The 20,824-nt window shown below is 50.0% G+C and overlaps 2 protein-coding genes across 7 annotated transcripts; one reads left to right on the top strand and one right to left on the bottom strand.

The window, feature by feature from the left end:
• Nucleotides 1-111: 111 nt before the first annotated feature.
• Nucleotides 112-13,760, top strand: Iffo1 (intermediate filament family orphan 1). Of its 6 annotated transcripts, none has more exons than XM_071610343.1 (10): nt 112-486; nt 718-925; nt 4,878-4,938; nt 5,067-5,162; nt 6,266-6,406; nt 7,419-7,576; nt 7,704-7,824; nt 8,087-8,182; nt 11,661-11,791; nt 12,940-13,760. In XM_071610343.1, the coding sequence occupies exons 1-10, from the start codon at nt 147-149 to the stop codon at nt 13,043-13,045; spliced, it is 1,458 nt and encodes a 485-aa protein (XP_071466444.1). In that variant the 5' UTR covers nt 112-146; the 3' UTR covers nt 13,046-13,760. The 6 variants fall into 6 exon arrangements, with proteins under 6 accessions (XP_071466444.1, XP_027806981.1, XP_071466443.1 ...); XM_027951180.2 differs by adding an exon at nt 6,680-6,688 and having other exon boundaries at nt 112-925; nt 7,395-7,576; XM_071610342.1 differs by adding an exon at nt 12,625-12,714 and having other exon boundaries at nt 112-925; nt 12,940-13,024.
• A 1,118-nt stretch (nt 13,761-14,878) lies between these two features.
• Nucleotides 14,879-19,528, bottom strand: Gapdh (glyceraldehyde-3-phosphate dehydrogenase). Its single transcript, XM_027951181.2, has 12 exons — nt 19,451-19,528; nt 19,150-19,190; nt 16,976-17,075; nt 16,790-16,896; nt 16,536-16,626; nt 16,287-16,402; nt 16,114-16,195; nt 15,741-15,892; nt 15,580-15,658; nt 15,402-15,485; nt 15,227-15,324; nt 14,879-15,148 (listed from the first exon to the last, which is right to left on the bottom strand). Exons 2-12 carry the CDS (start codon nt 19,170-19,172, stop codon nt 15,079-15,081), a joined length of 1,002 nt encoding a protein of 333 aa, XP_027806982.1. The 5' UTR covers nt 19,173-19,190; nt 19,451-19,528; the 3' UTR covers nt 14,879-15,078.
• Between the last annotated feature and the right edge of the window lie 1,296 nt (nt 19,529-20,824).

Genomic DNA, 20,824 nt, shown 5'->3' with positions numbered 1-20,824 from the left:
TTTTGTGCCCGCCCCCTCGACCTCTGCTCCCTTGCCGTGCCGTCTGATTGGTCGCCTGTGTTCCGCAGGCGCTTCATTGGCTCTTCTCGCTCGCTCTCCATCCCAGCCCCTGCACAGGTTTCCATCTCCCAGCAGAAGGCGCAGCCATGAATCCGTTATTCGGCCCCAACCTCTTCCTCCTACAGCAGGAGCAGCAGGGCCTGGCTGGGCCCCTGGGGGATCCCCTTGGAAGTGACCACTTCACCGGGGGAGGGGACTTGCCCACAGCGCCGCTTGCCCCCGCTGGCCCCTCAGCCTACTCGCCGCCGGGCCCTGGCCCGGGCCCGTCACCCCCTGCCGCCATGGCACTCCGCAACGACCTGGGCTCCAACATCAACGTGCTCAAGACCCTGAACCTCCGGTTCCGATGTTTCCTGGCCAAGGTGCACGAGCTGGAGCGCCGGAACCGGCTGCTGGAGAAGCAGCTGCAGCAGGCGTTGGAGGAGGGTAAGCAGGGCCGTCGGGGCCTGGCTCGCCGCGACCAGGCCGTACAAACTGGCTTCATCAGTCCCATCCGGCCCCTGGGTCTGCCCCTGGGCGCCCGGCCGGCCGCGGTCTGCCCCCCGTCGGCGCGAGTGCTGGGCTCGCCCGCGCGCTCACCAGCCGGTCCCCTCGCGCCCTCCTCGGCCTGCCACTCGTCGCCCTCCACCTCCACCTCCACTGCCTTCTCCTCGTCAGCCCGCTTCATGCCCGGCACAATCTGGTCCTTCTCGCACGCCCGCCGGCTGGGGCCAGGACTGGAGCCCACGCTGGTGCAAGGGCCTGGCCTGTCGTGGGTGCACCCTGATGGGGTGGGCGTCCAGATCGACACCATCACCCCGGAGATCCGCGCACTCTACAACGTGTTGGCCAAAGTGAAGCGGGAGCGGGATGAGTACAAGAGGAGGTAGGGACCGGGAAGGTGGGGATAGGGCTCAGTGTCATGACACTTACAAGGGGTATGTGAATTATGGGTTCCCAGACCAGGGCAATGGAGGCCCAAGAATCACTGTGAATAGCATAACAGTAGTTTATTGCCTTGTAATGAGGAGCTTTGGAAGGAATTGGATTCAGTGAGCCTAGAATCCACAGAGAATGCAGAAGTCAGACTCGTGACAAGAAGCATACTAGGAACAGAACACTGGAAAATTCATATTTTTCTCCTGGCATATCTCCCTGTCTCATGCAGGCTACAGTTGGTTCAGATGACTGTGTTAATTATAAAGGTTTTTGAGATACTACACGGACACCATTTGAGAGGGTATTGCATGTGGGGTCTGATTGCCTTACAATCTTCAGTCCTTGAGTTGGAAGATAAATTCCACCCACTGATCAAAAGTAGGAGGCAAAGAATATAGCTTTAAATTGGTAGGTTAATTTAAGTGAAATTGGAAGGGCAGAAGCTCACTGAGGGAAGGTCTGCACCCTTCATTGGTGATCCTGTTACTATCCAGGGTTTCCCCAAGGAATGTTCATGGAAACCAGGTTCCATACAAAAGGTTCCAAAGACCCCAAGGCATTGCTTGGAGCAGGTTAAAAAAAAAAAAAAAATGGGAAAAGGAAGAGTAAAGGGAATTCCATAAGGTTAGGGCAAGGGATTGGTAGTTGCCATAGGGCTGGTGGTGAACTCTGGTGAAGGAAGTATGAGCAGAGTAAGCAAAGGGACTGAGTAAGGAAAAGTTAGAATATGGACACACCCTACAGCTGTAAGACAACTCAGGGCACGCCTAGTGTGTTCTGAGGATGACGATTTGGCTTTCTGAGAGGAACCCTGCCCCAGTAGGGTAGCACAGGGATGAGGGGAAGGGAGGTGATGCACAGTGTTGGCTGTATACTAGTTGGATTCCTTAGATGGTTGGTAACCAGGCTGATGCAACAGGAGCATAGGCTGAGCCAGTACTTTGGTTGAGGAAGAAAGATACTAGGGTCAGAAAGAGGCCTTGGTTGGGGACTCCACTCCCTTCTGAGCTATTGGGGCTCCTTGTGGGCAGGTTGGGGGACTACCTTTGTTGCCCAGTGTAGCAGGAATTGACATATGGTTTAGGTCTGGGTAAGGAGTGGCTGAATGTTCTGGGAAATTACCATTGGGTCTGGGGCTGACTTTCAGGGACTGGGAACTTGCTGGAGTCTACCATATCACAGATCAGCAGACTTTCTGAGGTTGTCCTGCTTCATGTTGGCTTCATTAGTTGTTGTTCATGTTATTATTGTCCTTGGGGGTTTCAGTTGTCCTAAACCCATCATCCAGGTGCCACCCAGAACCATCCTGCCCCTGCCCTTGTAGGAGTTAATTAACACAGTCACCCATCAGTGGAACATGGACAGTTCTGGATTACATCCATAACCACAGAACAACTGCTCTTCTCAGGGGCGTATTTTTTTTTTTTTATATAACTGAAAAAGTATTTGTCCTTGGTCCAGCTGTCCAGGGCAGCAAAGAGTTATTCCTTGGGGATTGATTAGCTCATCATTTTGCAGCGTGTTGTTGTGCAGAGGGCCTCATAGCTGGAATTGTATGGTACGTGACATGGGCAGTACTCATTCTTCCACCCCAGATCCCCTGCCCTCATTCTGGTCTCTTTATAGCAACACTGTACCTCCTGTCTTTAGTGCAGAAGGCATGGGGATAGCTTTAGTATTAAACTGGGATGAAGCCAAGGCCTCCTGGGCTCTATTTTTCAGTTTCCCTGCCTTATTTGATCTTTCTCCTGGGCCTCAGTTTTTCCAATACAGGAATGCCCCCTGCTTCAGATCAAGGCTACAATCTATTTGTAGGAGAAATATGTGATAAATGCAGAATACACAAAAATTGCTCCGATCCTACCCACAGTAAGAGAATCTTGTAAAAGATATTTGAATGGAGGTCAAAAAGTCTGGCTCAAAAGCAAATAGAATCCTAGCAAGCTTCCAGATGATTCATTTTTCAGACTTCTTACCCTTTAAGACTTCATTAATCTTCATCTTTTTTTGTTTATTAATTTATTTATTTTTATGTGGTGCTAAGGATCGAACTTAGTGCCTCGCACATGGTAGGCAAACGCTCCACCACTGAGCTGCAGCCCCAGCCCCTAATCTTCATCTTTAATTAACTTCTTTACTTGTTTCCACCTGAGTTTTTTGGATTCACTGTCAAACAGTACATTTTGTCCTCCTTGATATATTCTGTCCAGGGTTGCTGGTCCCTGTAAATCTTGCTAGCTTTCTCTAGGGATTCATGGATGCCGGGCACATAAGGGTGCTATCTCCCATGCCTTCATGTTGCAAATGAAGAATCCAGAAAAGATAAGGGTCTTATATAAGAAAATAAATAGCCTGATGTTATCAGGGCTCTTCAATGCCAAAGCAAAAGGAGAAGGACATGTGAGGGGCTAGCGAGGAAAGCCAGGAGCTGGGCTGCATGGTGAACCAGCAGGGTGGTGGCCAGGCTGACTGCCTATTCTGCCAACTCAACTGGGAGGGGCAGCCGAGGTGATGCAGGAGTTATTATTAGGCATACTGCAGTGCGGCGATGATGTGGAACACAGGCAAGCAAGGAGACACGGGACCAGAGAGGGCAAGAAAGCAGAAACGATGGAGGGAAGGGATAGGAAGGGCTCACTCCTGACTACAGAAATAGTTCTCTGGGATTTCAGTGTCCTTGCTGTCCTCTTGGCTGCTTCCTCACCTTCTTCTTTTCTTCTTCTTCTTTTTCTTTTTCTTTTTTTTTAAATATATTTTTAGTTGATGATGGACCTTTATTTTATTTATTTATATGTGATCCTGAGAATTGAACCCAGTGCCTCACACGTGCCAGGCAGGCTCTCTACCACTGAACTACAACCCCAGCTCATTACCTCCTTTCTTATGTTGAGGTTTTTCTCAGTGCAGTTTGCCACCTTTCTCAGACTAAAAGAAGGCTTTTCAGATCGTGTCAAGAAGTAATGAGTTTATATGAACAGGATTTGAGATATGTTGCTATTCCAACCAATTCTGTGGGGTTTTGAACTGACAGGGCCAAATCCTAGTACTGGCCTCCATTCCACTTCTGTCTCTGTGATGGAATAAGACATGTAGTCCTGGGAAGTGCCTTCATGCCCTGCCCTGTGGCCAGGAGTGTCTTCCACCCTCCTTATGGTCTTCCTCTGACTTCTGGGTAATGGGAGGTGCTACTTCTGGCTTTCATCCCCCCACTGCCGAGGTACAAGTTTGGGTGTATGGTAATCATTGACTTCTCACATCCACTGCTTGTGTGCTACTGGGGGACTTTGAGCTTCAGGGCCAGCCCTGTCATCTCTCTGTGGCTTCCTTCCAGGGGTTTTGGGTGGGGGAAGAACTTGAGTGTCTCCCACCAGGCTCCTGAGCAGCTCTGTTGATATAGCCTGTGTCCTGCAGATGCTTTCACAGGGTTAAATGGTCCCACAGGAGGCAGGGCAGCGGGCTAGACGAGCTCTGTTCTGGTGCGGGCAGGAGGCAGGAGACCGGATCTGTGCCACTGAAGGTGGGAGACAGGGCTGGGTGGGCCTGGTTGTCTGGTGTGGGCAGGAGGTGGGTGATGAGGCTGGCCAGACAGCTGGGGGAGCTGGGGCCCCCTGGGGATCGCCCTGCAAGGAGTCAGAGCAGGGGCAGATACTCTTAACCATAGTTTCTGGTGTGCGGCCTGGAGGTTCTGGGAAGGCAGCTGGTGAGCTTGGTCCTTGCCAAGGAAATGTGGAGCTGCCTGACAGCTGCAGCTGGCCACCAACTGACTGGCTACACATTCCTGTAAATCCCCATGTAGGGGTCCAGACCTGGGGTCTGAGCCAGAGAGGCTGGGAGAGGGAACTGTAGGGGCAGGAGGGACTCTGAACCTACGTTTTCTGTCTCTTCCCAATATCTGTCAGGTGGGAAGAGGAATACACAGTGCGGATACAGCTGCAGGAGCGAGTTTCTGAGCTCCAGGAGGTGAGGGTGGCTACCCAACTGCTACTGCTTCCCTCAACCTGGTGCCATTTCCTTGTCCCTTCTTATTGTCTTTACCCTTTTCTCTTATTGGCAGTACACTAATGTTCAGTGTTTCCTCTCTTCCATAGGAAGCCCAAGAGGCTGATGCCTGCCAAGAGGAGCTAGCCATGAAGGTGGAACAGTTGAAAGCTGAGTTGGTCGTTTTCAAGGGGCTCATGAGTAATGTGAGTTCAGCCTGTCACATTTGGGCCCTGCTGGGATACTCAGGCAGCTGGAACCAGGAAGGGTGACCTTACTGGCCTGTTGCTGCCCCGTCTGCCATTCCTCCCCTCATTTTGCTGTCCCTCTGGCTTTCCCAGGCCTTGATACCCTCTAATTAGATACAAAGATACAAAGAAGGAACAAAAGCCTTACATCCTGTCAGAGAGGCAGGATGGCCTGGTCATTTCTGGAGTTTGTTGGTAGTAAGTGTGAGCACAGCCTCTGGAGCCAGCTTGTCTGGGTTCTGATGCTGGCTCTACAGCTTTCCAGTGGTATATCTGTGAGTCAGTTCCTTTACCTCCAAGTCCTCCTCAGCCTCCATAGCCTCATCCGTGGAATGGAGAAAATAAAGGTGTGTGCTTTGCAGGATTATCATAAAGATTTCAGTGTATTTGGAACAGTATCTGGCACATGCTTAAATGCTAAATGAGCATAGCTGTTATTACAGTACTTTCTCCACTCCACCCTTTATTTCTTTATTTATTTTTTCAGTATTAATGATTGAACCCAGGATCTTGTACATGTTATTCAAGTGTTCTACCACTGAGTTACATCTTAGCCCTTTTTGTTTTTATTTTGAGATGGGTCTTGCTAAGTTGCCCAGGCTGGCCTCAAACTTATTTGAACCCATGGCCCTGTATATGCCTGGCAAGTGCTCTACCACTGAGCTATATCCTCAGCCGGTCAAACTTGTGGTTCTCTTGCCTAGGCCTCCTGGGATTGCAGGTGTGTGCCACCATGCTTGGCACCTTCTTTACTTATAATTCCCAGTGGTCTCCTTTCCCTCTGGTAATGTAAGTTCCAGGAGGGTTAGGACTATGATTGGTTTCAGGGAATCCCTGTCTGTACCAGACTCTGGGCCATGCCCTTCAGAGAGCTCATTTGACCAGAGAGCCAGTCACATGGTGGTCCCAGTGTATGCTATGAGGAGGGGCCCCCTGGAAAAGAATGTTCTGCCCAGGGGTTAAGAACTTCATGGACAAGGTATGATGAGAAGGGTGAGGCTTTTGCCAAGCCACTAGGGGTACTTGCTACCTCCTCACTGTTCTTTATGTTCTCTGGACAGAACCTGTCAGAGCTGGACACCAAAATCCAGGAAAAGGCCATGAAGGTAGATATGGACATCTGCCGCCGCATTGACATCACCGCCAAACTGTGTGATGTGGCTCAGCAGCGCAACTGTGAGGACATGATTCAGATGTTCCAGGTGAGGAGCCAGGCTATCATCAGCCAGTAGGATGGGGCGGGCAGATGAAGGAGCTTCCATTGTGGCTGGCCTGTAGCTCAGGCTCTGCCCCTTTCCTGGGGAGCCTTGTCCTAGTACCAGGGCCCTCAGTGGGACTAAGCTGGGGGGCAAGGGACAGCCTCAGGAGAGGTTTTGGAAGCTGTCTCTAACGCCATCTTCCCCCTCCCTCTCTCTCTCCTCTGTCTGCTTCTCTCCTCTCTCTTCCTTTCATCTTCTTTCTTGCTTTCTCCATAGAAGAAGCTGGTTAGTTTGCTTTCATGCAAGTTTATTAATGTCCCAGTCCCAGTCTCTGAACCACACAGGTCCTTTGGCCATTGATTTTGACCCAATAGGCTTTTCAGCACAGATTTCTTCTTCCCTTTCTGTTTTCCTTGCTCTTCTCGTTTTCAATCTCTTTTTCTCTTTACTTCATTTCTTTCTCTCCTTTTTCCCACTGGCCTTCTAGATCTGGATGCAAGTCAAGTTCTCCTTTGTAAATACTAAATCCTCATCCTCCTTGCAGCTTAAATCTTTATTTTTATTTGTTTATTTTGTAGTACTAGGGATTACACCCATATACCCCACCCCCAGACCAAAACTTTTTTTTTATTTGAGTCATTTCATCAGGAAGTTTTTAGTTTTTAGAAAAAAAAAATAGTTCCTCTTTAGTCATTAGACACATCTCAACGTGTTCACAACAAGCCATTTCTGTCCTTATCTTACTGCTCTATTTTCTCTATTTCTTCTTTTTCCTTCTCAGTCTTCAGGCTTGCCCCATCTGTGTGTGTCTGCCTGTCTCTTGGCGACTCTCTGTTTCTGTTCCTGTCATTGTAACTGTGTCTTTTCTCTCTGTCTGCCCCACCCTTCCTTTCCTGCTGGTTCATGCTGCTCCTCCTGACCCGCCCCCTGCCCGCTGCCTGGCCTCCCCCTCCTGCCCTTTCTCCTCATGCACCCGGCCTCGTCTCTGTAGTCTCTGCACTTGTCTCCCATTAAGGTCCCATCCATGGGGGGGCGGAAGCGGGAGCGCAAGGCTGCTGTCGAGGAGGACACCTCCCTGTTGGAGAGTGATGGGCCCCGCCAGCCCGATGGGGATGAGGAGGAAAGCACAGCCCTCAGCATCAACGAGGAGATGCAGCGCATGCTCAACCAGCTGTGAGTCCTGCAGGCCTGTCCTTATCCTTGCCCCCACACCAGAACCATCCTGAGGCCGGAGCTCCCCACAGTCTCCTTTTCTGGACAAGGCCCCACTGCCCTTGACACACGGGTTCCCTGTCTCTAGGAGGGAGTATGATTTTGAGGACGACTGTGACAGCCTGACTTGGGAGGAGACTGAGGAGACCCTGCTGCTGTGGGAGGATTTCTCAGGCTATGCCATGGCAGCCGCAGAGGCCCAGGGAGAGGTAACCACCCCTCCCAGCCTCAGGGCCCCTCAGCTGTACCTTTCCAGCCTGATGCCCTGCCTCTTCCTTTCCTCATTCCTCGCTCTACTCCCTTTGTGGCCTTCATCCTTTCCCTGTGTCTCCCCTCTTCCTTTATCCTTTTCTTTCCTCTTTCCAGTTTCCTCTAACCTGACTTTCTCTCTCTCCCTGCCTTGACCCTGTGGAATGCTCTTCATCCCGTCCTTACCTGGTTGGCCTCCCCTTGCTTCCCCTTTTCCTCCAGCAGCAGGAAGACAGCCTGGAGAAGGTGATTAAAGATACTGAGTCCTTGTTTAAAACCCGGGAAAAAGAATATCAGGAAACCATTGACCAGATAGAGGTAAGGACATGCAGGGCCTGTGCTCCAGGGATTTGCAGGGCTGCAGGTGTGTGGGGGGGTCCCTCAATGTGGGCCTTAGAGTCCAGAGACTTCACTTTCTGTTATCTCTTGGCTGTGGTACCTCTGGTGGGTCCTTGAGATCTCATGCTCTGGAGGCGGACATGTGGGTTCAAACCTTGGCTCTATCACTTTTTAACCACTCAACTTTGAACAAGATACTTGTTCTCTTTGAGCCTGTTTTCCTTGTCAAATGGGGATCCAAATAATCCCACCCCCACAGGGTGGTTTGGAAGAATAAATGAAGCAGTTAATCCACACATGGAACTCAGGGCAGGATCTGCTGTCGTGAGGACACCACAATGGCCTTTGTTTGATTTGGTTATCATCAGCACTGTCAATGCCGCAGCTCTCAGGGATGGCCCTTCTGCCTCCTCCTCCATCATTCCATAGCCCTGGGGACCCCTGTAGAGATGGTTGTTGAAGCTGGTGCTTTAAGTAAGATTCCAAGTTTCAAGATGGATTGTGGTGCCACAGGATGGAGGTTGCCATTCTGTAGAGAAGAATGATTGGATGGGACTCCCACGAGCATCCTGTCTAAGTGTGTAATGGCCCTTGCCTGGATACTGCGGTGAGGCAAGACAGGTAGACTTCCAGCTCAACCTCTCTTCAAGTCCTTGTGGCATGTCATTCCTGTTGTGCTCACTCTGCCTGCATTTTGAGAAGGAAGTTGAGAAATTCTTTTCCTACATCCTCATTCTCTCACTACACATCAAACAGTCCTGATTCTTGAAGTAAAAAAAATGTTTTTTTCAGCTTTTGTTTTTGGCCTAGGCAGAAAAATGCTGCTTGAAAGTCACAGCCAGAGTTTTGCTACTAGCTAAGGCCATGGTGGGGAGAACTGATCTCCACTCTTCTGAGTATGCCTTGTTATTTCTTCCTTCTCTCCCTACCTCTTTTGGATGATAGGCTTCAGCATATCCAACCAGGCAGGGGTCTTTTTTTTTTTTTTTTAAATTTTAATTTTTTTAAATATTTATTTTTTAGTTTTCGGTGGACACAACATCTTTATTTTATTTTTATGTGGTGTTGAGGATCGAACCCAGCGCCCCGCGCATGCCAGGCGAGCACACTACCGTCTGAGCCACATCCCCAGCCCCCCAGGCAGGGGTCTTATTGCAGTGATCTGCAGCTGCCATCTGTTTGGCGGGACCCTTAACCAGAAGTGTCTAGTTGAAAATATGACCTAGTAAGAAAGAAAAGAATATCCTCAAGAGAAGCATGCCTTTTAAGCTGTTCCTGAGTCATCTTACAGCAGAAGGACAGGAGGGGCAAGTCTGGGGAAGCTGACTTGGTGGCTTTGGTTGCAATGTTGCCCCTGGTGATCCACCTAGAGCTTCTGAAGTGCCTTTATCTTTGCAACCTTTGATCTCAGGGCCAGTTTCATTATTTGATGGTAAAGCCAGGGCCCAGGATGGTAGGTGGGAGGGAGTTTTTTCTTCTGTACCCTCTGGCTTTCTCCACCTGTCTCATCCTTACCACCCCTACCACCCTGCCTCTGGTCACCCACACCTATTCTGGAGATTGATATTTATTTATTTATTTATTATTTTTAGTTGTCGAGGGACATACAAAAATGTAGAGACTACTTCTAGCAGTACTAGACTTGTATTTTGGTAGAATATTTTTGTTTCACCTCCTTCTTCCTTGTTCCCTTCCCTTCCTTCTTCCCTCCCTTTCCTGTGTTGGATTTTAGCCTCTGCCTCGGCTTCCTGAGGAGGAAGGGCTGGGTAGAGGTGGCAGCTGATCTGAAGGAGAGTTTCAGCATCATGTTTTCCTCCTAGGTGGAATAGTTAGTACATCTTGCTCCTCTTGGTACTGTGCCTTTCATGCCATCCTCACTAGGGCTTCCAATCCACCAGCCACCATCTCACCCCAGATGGCACTCTCTGCTGTCCCTTTTGTCTGGCCCTATGACCCATTTCCTCCTTTCTTCCAGTTCTCATCCTCTTTTCATCCAACTCAGATTAGTATGGGTGGCTTCTGCTCTGTGCAAATCACATTCTTCACGGGCCCTTTCCTTCTCTTTCTCTTTGCTCTCCAACAGTCAAGCCAGTCACCTCCAAGAAGTTTGATTCTTGTCCCCTTCTGGCCCCCTGGCCTTTGTACCCCAAACAAAGGCAGCCAGATTGTCTCTGGCCCAGATCCTTCTCTGCTTGGCCCCACCTCTCACTCTGCCTCACAGTCAGATTCTGTCTGCAGATTTGAGTTCTGGGAAGAAGACCATCTTCCCTTGATTCCAAGCCTCTCATTTTCCCACATAGAATGATTCTGAAGTCAGGTTATATCTTATAATTGGTAGGACATTCAGTGTGGCAGTCTTTCTTTTCAGTGTCTGGAAATGACTTATAAGCGAGAAATAAAGTAAGGAGGAGAAAATGGTAAGAGAATTGAGACTCTTTGAATAAATAGCACAGTCAGGTTTTCCTCCTATTTGTTGTGAATCTTACAGATACTTCACTGAGTTGATTAATTCTCATTGAGGGAGTGCTGGACACACAGACATGAGTAAGACCCTTGAAAGCCCTCAAAGGAGCTACAAGTTAGTAAGGGAGGTTGGCTAGAGCCAGCATCACACAGGAAATGTGGGATGAGCTGAGCCCTGTGGGAACCCCAGGGAGGGAACAAGGGCATTTACAGGTGGCTGCCCCAAGCAGTTTAGAATGTTGATCTCCATTCCTGCCCATGTTGACATTCCTTTTCTCTTTGCTCATGTCTATCTTTTAAAAGCATGGAGGCCTGGCTGAGGTTGTGGCTCAGTGGTAGAGTGCTTGCTTCACATGTGTGAGGCACTGGGTTTGATTCTCAGCACTGCATATAAACAAATGAATAAAATAAAGTTCATCAACAACTAAAAATTAAAAAAAAAAAAAGAAGAATGTAGGCCTACAACAGATACCCTTGTGTTTTTCTGTAAGCAGAGATTCCTGAGAAAAGGATTGTTTGGTGGGGGTGGATGGAGTACTGTTTGGTGATAAGAGCACTTGCCTAGCATTTGTGTGTGAGGCCCTGGGTTCCATCTCCTGCACCATGGGGGGAAAAAAAAAAAGAAAAAAGTTCTGAGGAAACTATTGTATAGTTTGGTGCTTTCTGTCTCCATCTGATTTTTAATTTTTTAAAAGTGATTGAATCATTCTCTGTCTTTAAAAAAATTTTTTTTTGTAGTTGTAGATGGAAGAATGCCTTTATTTTATTTGTTTTTATGTGGTGCTGAGGATTGAACCCAGTGCCTCATGTATGCCAGGCAAGCGCTCTGCCACTGCGCTACAGCTACAGCCCCATCTGATTTCTTTTTAAATCTGAGCCTTCAACCATGGCTTCCTGGATCCCTGGTCCAGCTGGTGCTCTTGGCATGTTAGCCTCCTGATCAAGGGAGCCCTGGGCCTGCTAACTCTGGTGGCCCTGTCCTGCCCCATCACAGCTGGAGTTGGCCACAGCAAAGAACGACATGAACCGGCACCTGCATGAGTACATGGAGATGTGCAGCATGAAGCGGGGCCTGGATGTGCAGATGGAGACCTGCCGCCGTCTCATCACCCAGTCTGGAGACCGGTAAGGGCCTGCTTGGAGTGTAGGGCCTGCCTGCTCTTCTGAGTACCTGCCTTCCAGGGTGATGCAGGAAAGGAGTGGGGGAGCAGAGCCTTCTGACCAGCAGGCCCTAAATACCCTTGGGTAGTACCTACTTTTTTTTTTTTTTTTTTAAATACCTTTATTTATTTATTTTTATGTGGTGTTGATTATCAAACCCAGTGTCTCACATATGCTAGGCAAGTGCTCTACCACTGATCTACAATTGCAGCCCAGTATCTGGTTACTTTTGATGTGGGGCTGTCTTTTGCGAGTCTCCTGGTATGTCTGACCCAGATGGACAGCTTTTTCTTCCTCCCTTCAGTACCATCACCTCTAGGGGTTTTATTGGTTAGACACAGCTTAAAAACTAGCAAAGAACACAGAGGGATGTGGGGTGGCAGATTTTTATCTAAGGTCAAAGCCACGATTTGTGCATTTGATTGACCCTGTCTGTATAAGTTATGCCTTACAAAAGAGTAAATTTTACAAACCATAAAAATTCTACAAATAATCTGGGTGCACTGGTGTTTATCTGTAGTCCCAGTGACTCCAGAGACTGAGGTAGAAGATTGCTTGAACCTAGGAGTTTGAGGACAGTTTGGGTAACATAGTAAGACACTGTCTCAAAAAAACAAAAACAAAAATGTCAAACAAATTACAGGGCTAGGGATGTGGCTTAGTAGAACACTTGCCCAGCATGCATGAGACTTTGGGTTGAATTCTCAGCACAACAAAAACAAAACAAATTACATATATACATAAAGCGGGGTACCTAAGGTTAGTATACTCAGTTGGCATCTCTTATTTTTTTTAAGGTTTGAATTATATGCATACATATATATCTCAGGTGACATCTCTTATGCTGTGACTTCAGACATTTCTGACTGCTGAAACTCTCAGAGCCCGTAAGATAAAAAGCAGGGACCATTTCCCCCATCAGGGCAGTGTGGGAGAGGATTCTTTCTCTCCTCCCCGCATCCCTCGCCCTGACTCCATCCTTAACCCAATGGTCCCCTGCCCTCACCAAAGTGTTTCTCCTACCTGCTAAAGGATAAGTCCCTGGGAAGAGGCATGCCAGCCCCATCAGGCCTTCTGTTTGCCCCAAGATAACAACTGGCGTTTTCTTCTAGAAAGTCTCCTGCTTTCACTGCGGTCCCGCTTAGCGACCCGCCGCCACCGCCAAGCGAGACTGAGGACTCCGATCGCGATGTCTCATCTGATAGCTCCATGAGATAGGGACCACCTCCATCTTGGCTCCCCTGTGCCCCATCCTGCCAGAAGCTCAACGAGGCCCAAAGCTGGGGGTTCATGGAGGGGAAAACCATTTGTACTACCACACCAAACCTGGCCCTGGGGCCTGTGTTGCTCCTCTCTTGGGCTTCCTCCCTTGGTTCTTGGCCTCCCTAGAGTTCTGGGATGTCGGTGGCTAGGCTTGGCCCTGCCCTTCCTGGGCAGCTCCCACTGCAAATGGGGCTCTCCTGCCTTCATGCGTGGTGTCTGCTACTTCCCCATCTTTAAAAGGCCAAGAGTGCTCATGGCCTTTCACCTTTTCTATTGTGTAAGGAATGTGAATGTGGGACCTCCAACTCTGGGATCTAGAGCCCACTGTCTTTGATTTTGTACTGGTGCTAACTGGCCCAGGCACTGGTATGAAGTGGATTCAGCTAGAAGTTCCCTAAAGGATTGTATAACACATGCAGTTGGACAGGACTTCCCTTCCTGGTATGGATAGAGGGAGGTGGTACTGGATAGGTATGCTGTCCTGCTGTCCATGTTCTCATGGCTGTCCACCTGCCAACTGTAGTGTATGTGACTGTAACCTTCCCTCACAGAGGGAGGCACCGTGCATTAAAGGGGCCTTTATGCCCTGGACTGGGTGAATTACCCTGAAGGAAGATAGCTCTTATCTCCTGGTCTCTGCTGAGTGACAGGAAAAAAAAAAAAAAAAGAAGTGAAGCAGCTCTGTCTATGTGCCTGCATTCAGGGTCTGTTTCAAGTGTTGGCTGAAGATGTGGCTCTTCCTTGTCTCATTCACCAAAACCAACAGGCTGATATGTCTGCCTTGGAAAAGCTTGAGAAGTGGAGAGATTCAATTCTGAATACCTCAGAGGCTGTGCTGGCATTTGAATGGAGTCTTTAATAATAATCAAAGTGGAGAATATTTATTGAACACTTTTGTGTCACCGATTCAAGCCCTTTAACTATAGAATCTGAGTTCTGTATTGTTTTTTCATCTCCATTTCACAAAATGATGTACAGAAGTTACAAGTAACTTGCCCAAATAGAGCCTCCAAGTGGCAGAGCTAGTTCACCAGCTCCCAGCCTGTGCTACTACCTATTAGAAGCTAGAAGAGGTAAAACCTTGTTTTACTGACATTTTAATCATGTTTAGTTTTACCTAATTTAAAGACCTAAGCTGCAGGATGCAATCATAGCCTCATATTGTAGTTATTCACACATGAAGGTATGAGTGGAAGAACTAGAATTGCATGCGGGAGTCTCCATGCAGCCTACTACATACTTCACAAGCCTGTCAACCAGTCAGGCTCATATACACAACTCCAAAGTCCTGACATCAATATTACCTTTCCTAAGGGTACCTGAAAGAATAACTGAGGGCTGGGGGTGCCTAGCATGGGTAAGGCCAAGTTCAATCCCCAGCACCACCAAAAAAAGAAAAGTAAAAATAACTTTCTGACAAAGGTAGCAGGTGAAGGGCCTTTCAATATTCAGTTTGCTTCATGTAGCACCCAGAGGGAAAATGTAAATGAGGAAGGCATATATATGTAATAGTAAGGATAGCTGGCACCTGTAATTGCAATGACCCTGAGGGCTAAGATAGGAGGATTGGGAGTTCAAAGCCAGCCTCAGGAAAAGTGAGGCCGCTAAGCAATTCAATTTCTAAATAAAATACAAAACAGGGCTGGGAATATGGCTCAGTGGTTGAATGTGTGCTTGAGTTCAATCTCAGGCACTTCCCCACCCCCACCAACCCAAAGGATAAAGGTCAGGTCCCACTCCACACATTCCCATCTTCTCATTCCCTTGACCACAGAACAGACAGGTGGCTGGGTGCAGTGAACTTTATTGATGGTATGTGACAATAAGGCTCCCTAAGCCCCTCCCCTTCTTCAGGGGATCTAGGATGGAAATTGGGAAGGGGGGAGATTCTCAGTGAGTTGAGGGACTGAGTTAGGGGCAGGGACTCCCCAGCAGCTGAGGGCCTCTCTCTTCCTGTGTTCTTGCTGGGGCAGGTGGTCCAGGGGCTCTTACTCCTTGGAGGCCATGTGGACCATAAGGTCCACCACCCTGTTGCTGTAGCCAAATTCATTATCATACCTAGAAGGTGAATAAGTTGTTAAGAGCCATATTTCTGAGCCAGCCACCAGGTCTGTTCCCCTCACCCAGGTTACATACCAGGAAATGAGCTTAACAAAGTGGTCGTTGAGGGCAATGCCGGCTCCAGCATCAAAAGTGGAAGAGTGGGTATCACTATTAAAGTCGCAGGAGACAACCTGGGGAAGGAAGAGAGTTAAGTATGGGAATCCACCTCTGTTTAATAGGGCAATTCCCCGTCCTATCAGACCAGTACCTGGTCCTCCGTGTAGCCCAAGATGCCCTTGAGGGGGCCCTCTGATGCCTGCTTCACCACCTTCTTGATGTCATCGTATTTGGCCTAATGAGGTAAAAATAAGATGGATGTTCATTTTCCAAAATCACTGTTTTACCAGACAAAATCTCAGTCCACCACGTTTCCAACCCAAACATACAGCTTTCTCCAGGCGGCAGGTCAGATCCACAACTGACACATTGGGAGTGGGCACACGGAAAGCCATGCCAGTGAGCTTCCTGTAGACAGGGGGAAGCACTGTCAGCTCCAGGTGCTCCTGACCCCCTCCCCTCTATTCCCCCAGGTACAGCAAAGCCTTACCCATTCAGTTCAGGGATGACCTTGCCCACAGCCTTGGCAGCACCAGTGGATGCAGGGATGATATTCTGGGCAGCCCCACGGCCATCACGCCACAGTTTCCCAGAGGGGCCATCCACAGTCTTCTGAGTAGCAGTGATGGCATGGACTGTGGTCTGGAAAAATGGAAGTGCTGATGAGGCCCCTCCGAGTATCCATCACACCAGCCCTCACTCAGCCTCCTTCCTCCCCCTTGGGAGGGATTGAGGGATAGATTTGAGCCAGTCCCTTAAAACCCCTAGTCCTGGAGCAGGAACTAAGTATGGAGAAGGATCCAGCGATCCAGCCCTGGGTGAGAATTAATCAGCTCAGGTCTCATTTCCCACCATCTACATACCATGAGTCCTTCCACAATGCCAAAGTTGTCATGGATGACCTTGGCCAGGGGGGCTAAGCAGTTGGTGGTACAGGAGGCATTGCTGGGAAGAGAGGAAAAGTCAGGGAAGGCATGCACACAGCCTTACTCTCAGCACTGCCTGCCATTTCCCCAATGCCCTCTGCTGTCCTTACCTGACAATCTTGAGGGAGTTGTCATACTTCTCATGGTTCACGCCCATCACAAACATGGGGGCATCAGCAGAAGGTGCAGAAATGATGACCCTTTTGGCACCACCCTTCAAATGAGCCTATAATCGAAGGGGTTGGTTACAAATGTATGTTCTTTTTTTTTTTTTTTTCCTGGTTAAGTCGGATTCCCTCTTGCTTCTAGCTACAAATTCAGGGTCAACTCTCCTCCTATTTAGCCTTCTATCCACTTACCCCGGCTTTCTCCATGGTAGTGAAGACACCAGTGGACTCCACAACATATTCAGCACCAGCATCACCCCATTTGATGTTGGCGGGATCTCGCCTAGGAGAGAGGTAATAGGACGAAGTTCAGGCATGTGATGTACCATGTACCTGAGGTAGGTACTCTATCCTAGTTACCTCCCCAAAGCAAAATCCCCTGATCCTGCTCTGTGCAAAATAGGCAAGGAAACAAAATATAATCTCGTTTTGTCTTCCACACTTACTCCTGGAAGATGGAGATGGACTTTCCATTGATAACAAGCTTCCCGTTCTCAGCCTTGACTGTGCCATGGAATTTACCATGGGTAGAATCGTACTGGAACATGTAGACCTGGGGAACAAGTTGAGGGCATTAATACAGTTGCCTTAAGTACGCTGCTCCTCCCACCACCTGCAAGGGCAGCACCCACCATGTAGTTGAGGTCAATGAAGGGGTCATTGATAGCGACAATATCCACTTTGCCAGAGTTGAAAGCAGCCCTGGTGACCAGGCGCCCAATACGGCCAAATCTGAGGTGAGAAGCAAGAAAGTATGAGTAGGGAATTATTGTGGATAGGGAATAGATATGCTGATTCATCCTCTTCCAGAAAAAATAGTTATCCGTAGGTATGTATGGGGAATTGATTCTGGAAAAGGATCCTCCCCCCATATCAAGATCTGTGGATGCTCAAATCCTTTACATAGAATGATGCAGTATTTGCATATAATCTGCAATCCTCCTACATACTTTAAATCACCCCTAGGTTAACTTTTAATACCTAAACAATACCTACACATAATTTCATTTATGTGGATTCAGTATAGTACTCAGTAGACAGGAATTTCAAGTTTTGTTCTTTGGAACTTTTATCTAATTATTTCCCCTGCGTTCTTTTCCATCAAGTTGGTTGATGTGGAACCCTCAGACATGAGCAGCCAACTGTACATAATTCCATCCCCCATCCCCCCAAATACTAAGAGGTCTAATTTTATCTTCCTTGAGCAAGTCTGCCAGGCTGATCTGGTTTTCCAACATGGTCATAAAGTGAAGGCTCCTTTCCTGCCCAGGAGATAACTAGGCTTGAAGACTTGCCCACCCCCCAGTCATCTCAAATCCTTTAAGAAGTACTAATGTAGGACAATGCCACCCACAGCATGGGCACAAGCTTGGCACATGGTATTTATCATTCCGGCTTCCCATTCCCTGGGAAGGCTTATTTCTGCCTGGCCTGGATTCAGGCTACACCCTCTGTGCAGAAAAGACTTGTATACTCAGCATCACCAAGCTCAAAGGGCAAGAGTAAAGGTCAGATAGCATCTAACTGGACAGGGTATAAGTCCACCCCTTCTCCAAGTCCCTCCTACAAAAGGGCGAGGTTAAGGTAAAGATATGGAGAAAACCAGTTGGTCTTCAGCACTCTAATCCCAAGTCTCTAATTTGCTAAACTACCTGCCCTTCGTAGCTAAAATCAGCAGTGGGAGCAACAGATGTGTGGGTAGTGGAAGGGGGTGGAGGAGAGCAGAAGCCCAGGCTCCTACCTACAGAAAGGTCAGGCAGCTATATTTAACTTCAGATCAGGGTGGAGTGGGGAGATCTAGTTTCTGGAAGATGGAATGGGAAGAAGGACAGGATTCTCAAGACTCACAGACACCTAATACCCCCCAGTGACCTTTATAGTGGCCTTTAGGGTTAGGGTAGCAGCTAGGCTGCCAGAGCAAAAAAGGTGGTGAGAATGAGCGCTGAGCCAGTGCAAGGGAAGGGGCTGCTGCTATGGGAGCCATTTTGTGGTGTAAATTTTCTTTTCTAACCACGGTGACTCAGCTCCCCCAGTGTGGCACTAAGCCATAGCTACCACACCTCTGGGGTAGGGAGGACAACAGGGTCGCCATGAACCCACTTCTTTGATTCATCAGAGAATTGTCTAGAAGCAGCATCAGGCCTGAGAAGAAATTTGGCTTGATGCTTGAGGGCTGCGTTGTGAGGCTCCGTTCTTTTTGAGAGCCAAGAAAGGGGGAAAGCCTTGCATCACCTGGTTTACCGGATAAAGGAGACTCCACCCTACTAAGGGAGGAGTGAGAGGTTAGTCACAGGCAAGGGCGGACAGAGTAGCCAAGGAAGGTTTCCTAACGGTGGTTCATTCATTTCCTTCCCCGTTGCAACATGGCGGGCCGGTGGCCACAAGTAAAACTGATGATGCGCAAGCCTTGCAGCTAGCATCCCAGGGTGGCAGGCGGGAGGGAGAAGGACGTGGGGGGAGGGGCTCTTCCCCGACACGTGACCCACAGGGCGCGAAAGGAAAGAAAAGCAGCCCCAGCCAGGGGATTAGGGGATGGGTCCCGAGTGAGAACAGGAAAGCCTCCCATTTGCCCGAGGTGGTGGAAGGAAAGGTAAAGGTTCCCCAGCTACAAGCTGGGGACAGGAGCCCCTGCCCGAGCCTACACTCGGTCTGCGCGCTGACCTTGAGCTCTCCTTGGGGTGAGGGCGCTACCCACCCACCTCGCCACGCGATTTCAAAGCCCCTGGCCTCGGCCAGACTTGCAGATGCAATTTCTGTGGGGGCGGCTGCAGCCCGGGGCCCCACCCTAGCCCAGCCTCTAACTTACCCGTTCACTCCGACCTTCACCATCGTGTCTCAGAGATGCGACTGCGAGGGGAAGAAAGGAAAGCATCAGCGCAGTCCACGCGGCGCCAGGTTCTGGGCCGCTGACCCTCCCTCCCCTCCCCCCAGGGCCTCCATGTCCACATCGCGCCTCCTCACGTCCTCCTGCCCCTGCAATGCGGAGGCCCCACCCGACCCAGCTCGGTTCCGCCCCACATCAAAGCCGCTAAAACCCTGGACCGCACACACTCCCTCTCCCGGGTTCTGATCATCCCAAGCCGCTAGTAGCTGCTTTTCGTTTTCACCTGGCACTGCACGAGACGAGAAGAAGTGGCTGCCTGTCGAACGGGGAGGAGCAGAGAGCGCCGGCGGAGGTTGCAGTCCCCCTTTATAGGAACGGGAGTGGGGGGTGGGAGCTGGTGACGCGAGCCCCGCCCCCCGCCCGCTGGCCCAGTCGCTGCCCAAGGGCGCTGAGGCCTGAGCTACGTGCGCCCGTAAAACCAAGAGTAGCCGGGCCTCTTCCCCCCCCCCCTTTTTTTTTTATCGGCCCGCCCCGTTCTTGAAACATGCACGCACCAAACGTATGGGCTCCGGACAGAGAGGGGGAAGGGACTGAGATTGACCCGTTCGGGAGGTGACCTGTGATTGATTCTCAGGATGGGACTGAGGGTATGTAGATGACAGTGGACTTGAGGACGCGGGCTCTAGTGCTCGCGGAGGATATCTAGGAGTCAGGGATGTTAAAGCTGCGGCACAGTCGAAACGGGAGGACTTTGGGAACTGGTAGGGAGGGGAATTAAAGCCGGAGCTCGGGAGTGCTCGCGGCTGTCCCTTTCTCATTCTTTCAAAGGCTGTGAGGCGGGAAAGTTGAGGATCTTCTTCTCTAGGCTCTTTGGTAATGATACAGGAACAGCTGAAAACAAGGCCCTGGAGGGGCGCGGGCGCCTCCTGTGGGGTGGGGGTGGGGGCTTCCTAGGCTCCACTTCCCCCTCCCCATCTCTTGGCTCGCGGCCTCTCTGGATTGGGGGCCTGGGCTGGAGACAAGGCAGTAGGGGCCTGGAGAGGGAGGAGGATGAGGGGGAGGTTCCTGCACAGAAGGTCACTACGTCCTGAGGCCCTGGCAGCCTGGAAACCTGATAATTGGGGCAGACAAACCAGTCTCTGTCTGCACCAGCTTCTCTCACCAGGCCTGGGTTGGGGCCCCAGGGGGAGGACAGCATCACTGGGGCAGGGCTGGAGGAGACTCAGAGACCTCCCACAGAGCTGCTCCTGGGAACCTGAGGGCTGCGCCACCCACACTAGGAGACAGTGCTCCTTTCACCCACAGCAGCCCAGGGCAGAAGAGCAGAACGTGAGGGCGGAAGTCCCTCCCCTATCTTAGTACGTGCTGGCCGGCCAGGGAGGCAGGAACTCCCTCCACTGGCTGCCCCTGCGGATGTTGGGGGCAGGGTGAGTCCAGAGAGGTAGGGGTGTGTGGGAGAAGGGGTCTCAGGCACGTGGTAGGACAGGTGCCTAGCCCCTTCCCACAAACGGGAGGGAATGATAGGAATCCATTTTTCTCTTAGAAGGGTAGAGATCCTGGACAGGGCCAGGTTTGTGAACTGTGTGAGGCTGGAAGGAATGAGGACTGGAAGGGGGTGGGGTGGGATGGGCGCGGCTCATCAGCTGGTGCAGGGCAG

Source organism: Marmota flaviventris, chromosome 3 (genome assembly GCF_047511675.1).
Source record: "Marmota flaviventris isolate mMarFla1 chromosome 3, mMarFla1.hap1, whole genome shotgun sequence".
NCBI classification, from domain to species: domain Eukaryota; kingdom Metazoa; phylum Chordata; class Mammalia; order Rodentia; family Sciuridae; genus Marmota; species Marmota flaviventris.
Note: the sequence above shows the minus strand (reverse complement) of the source record. Positions and strands in the feature narration are given on the sequence as shown.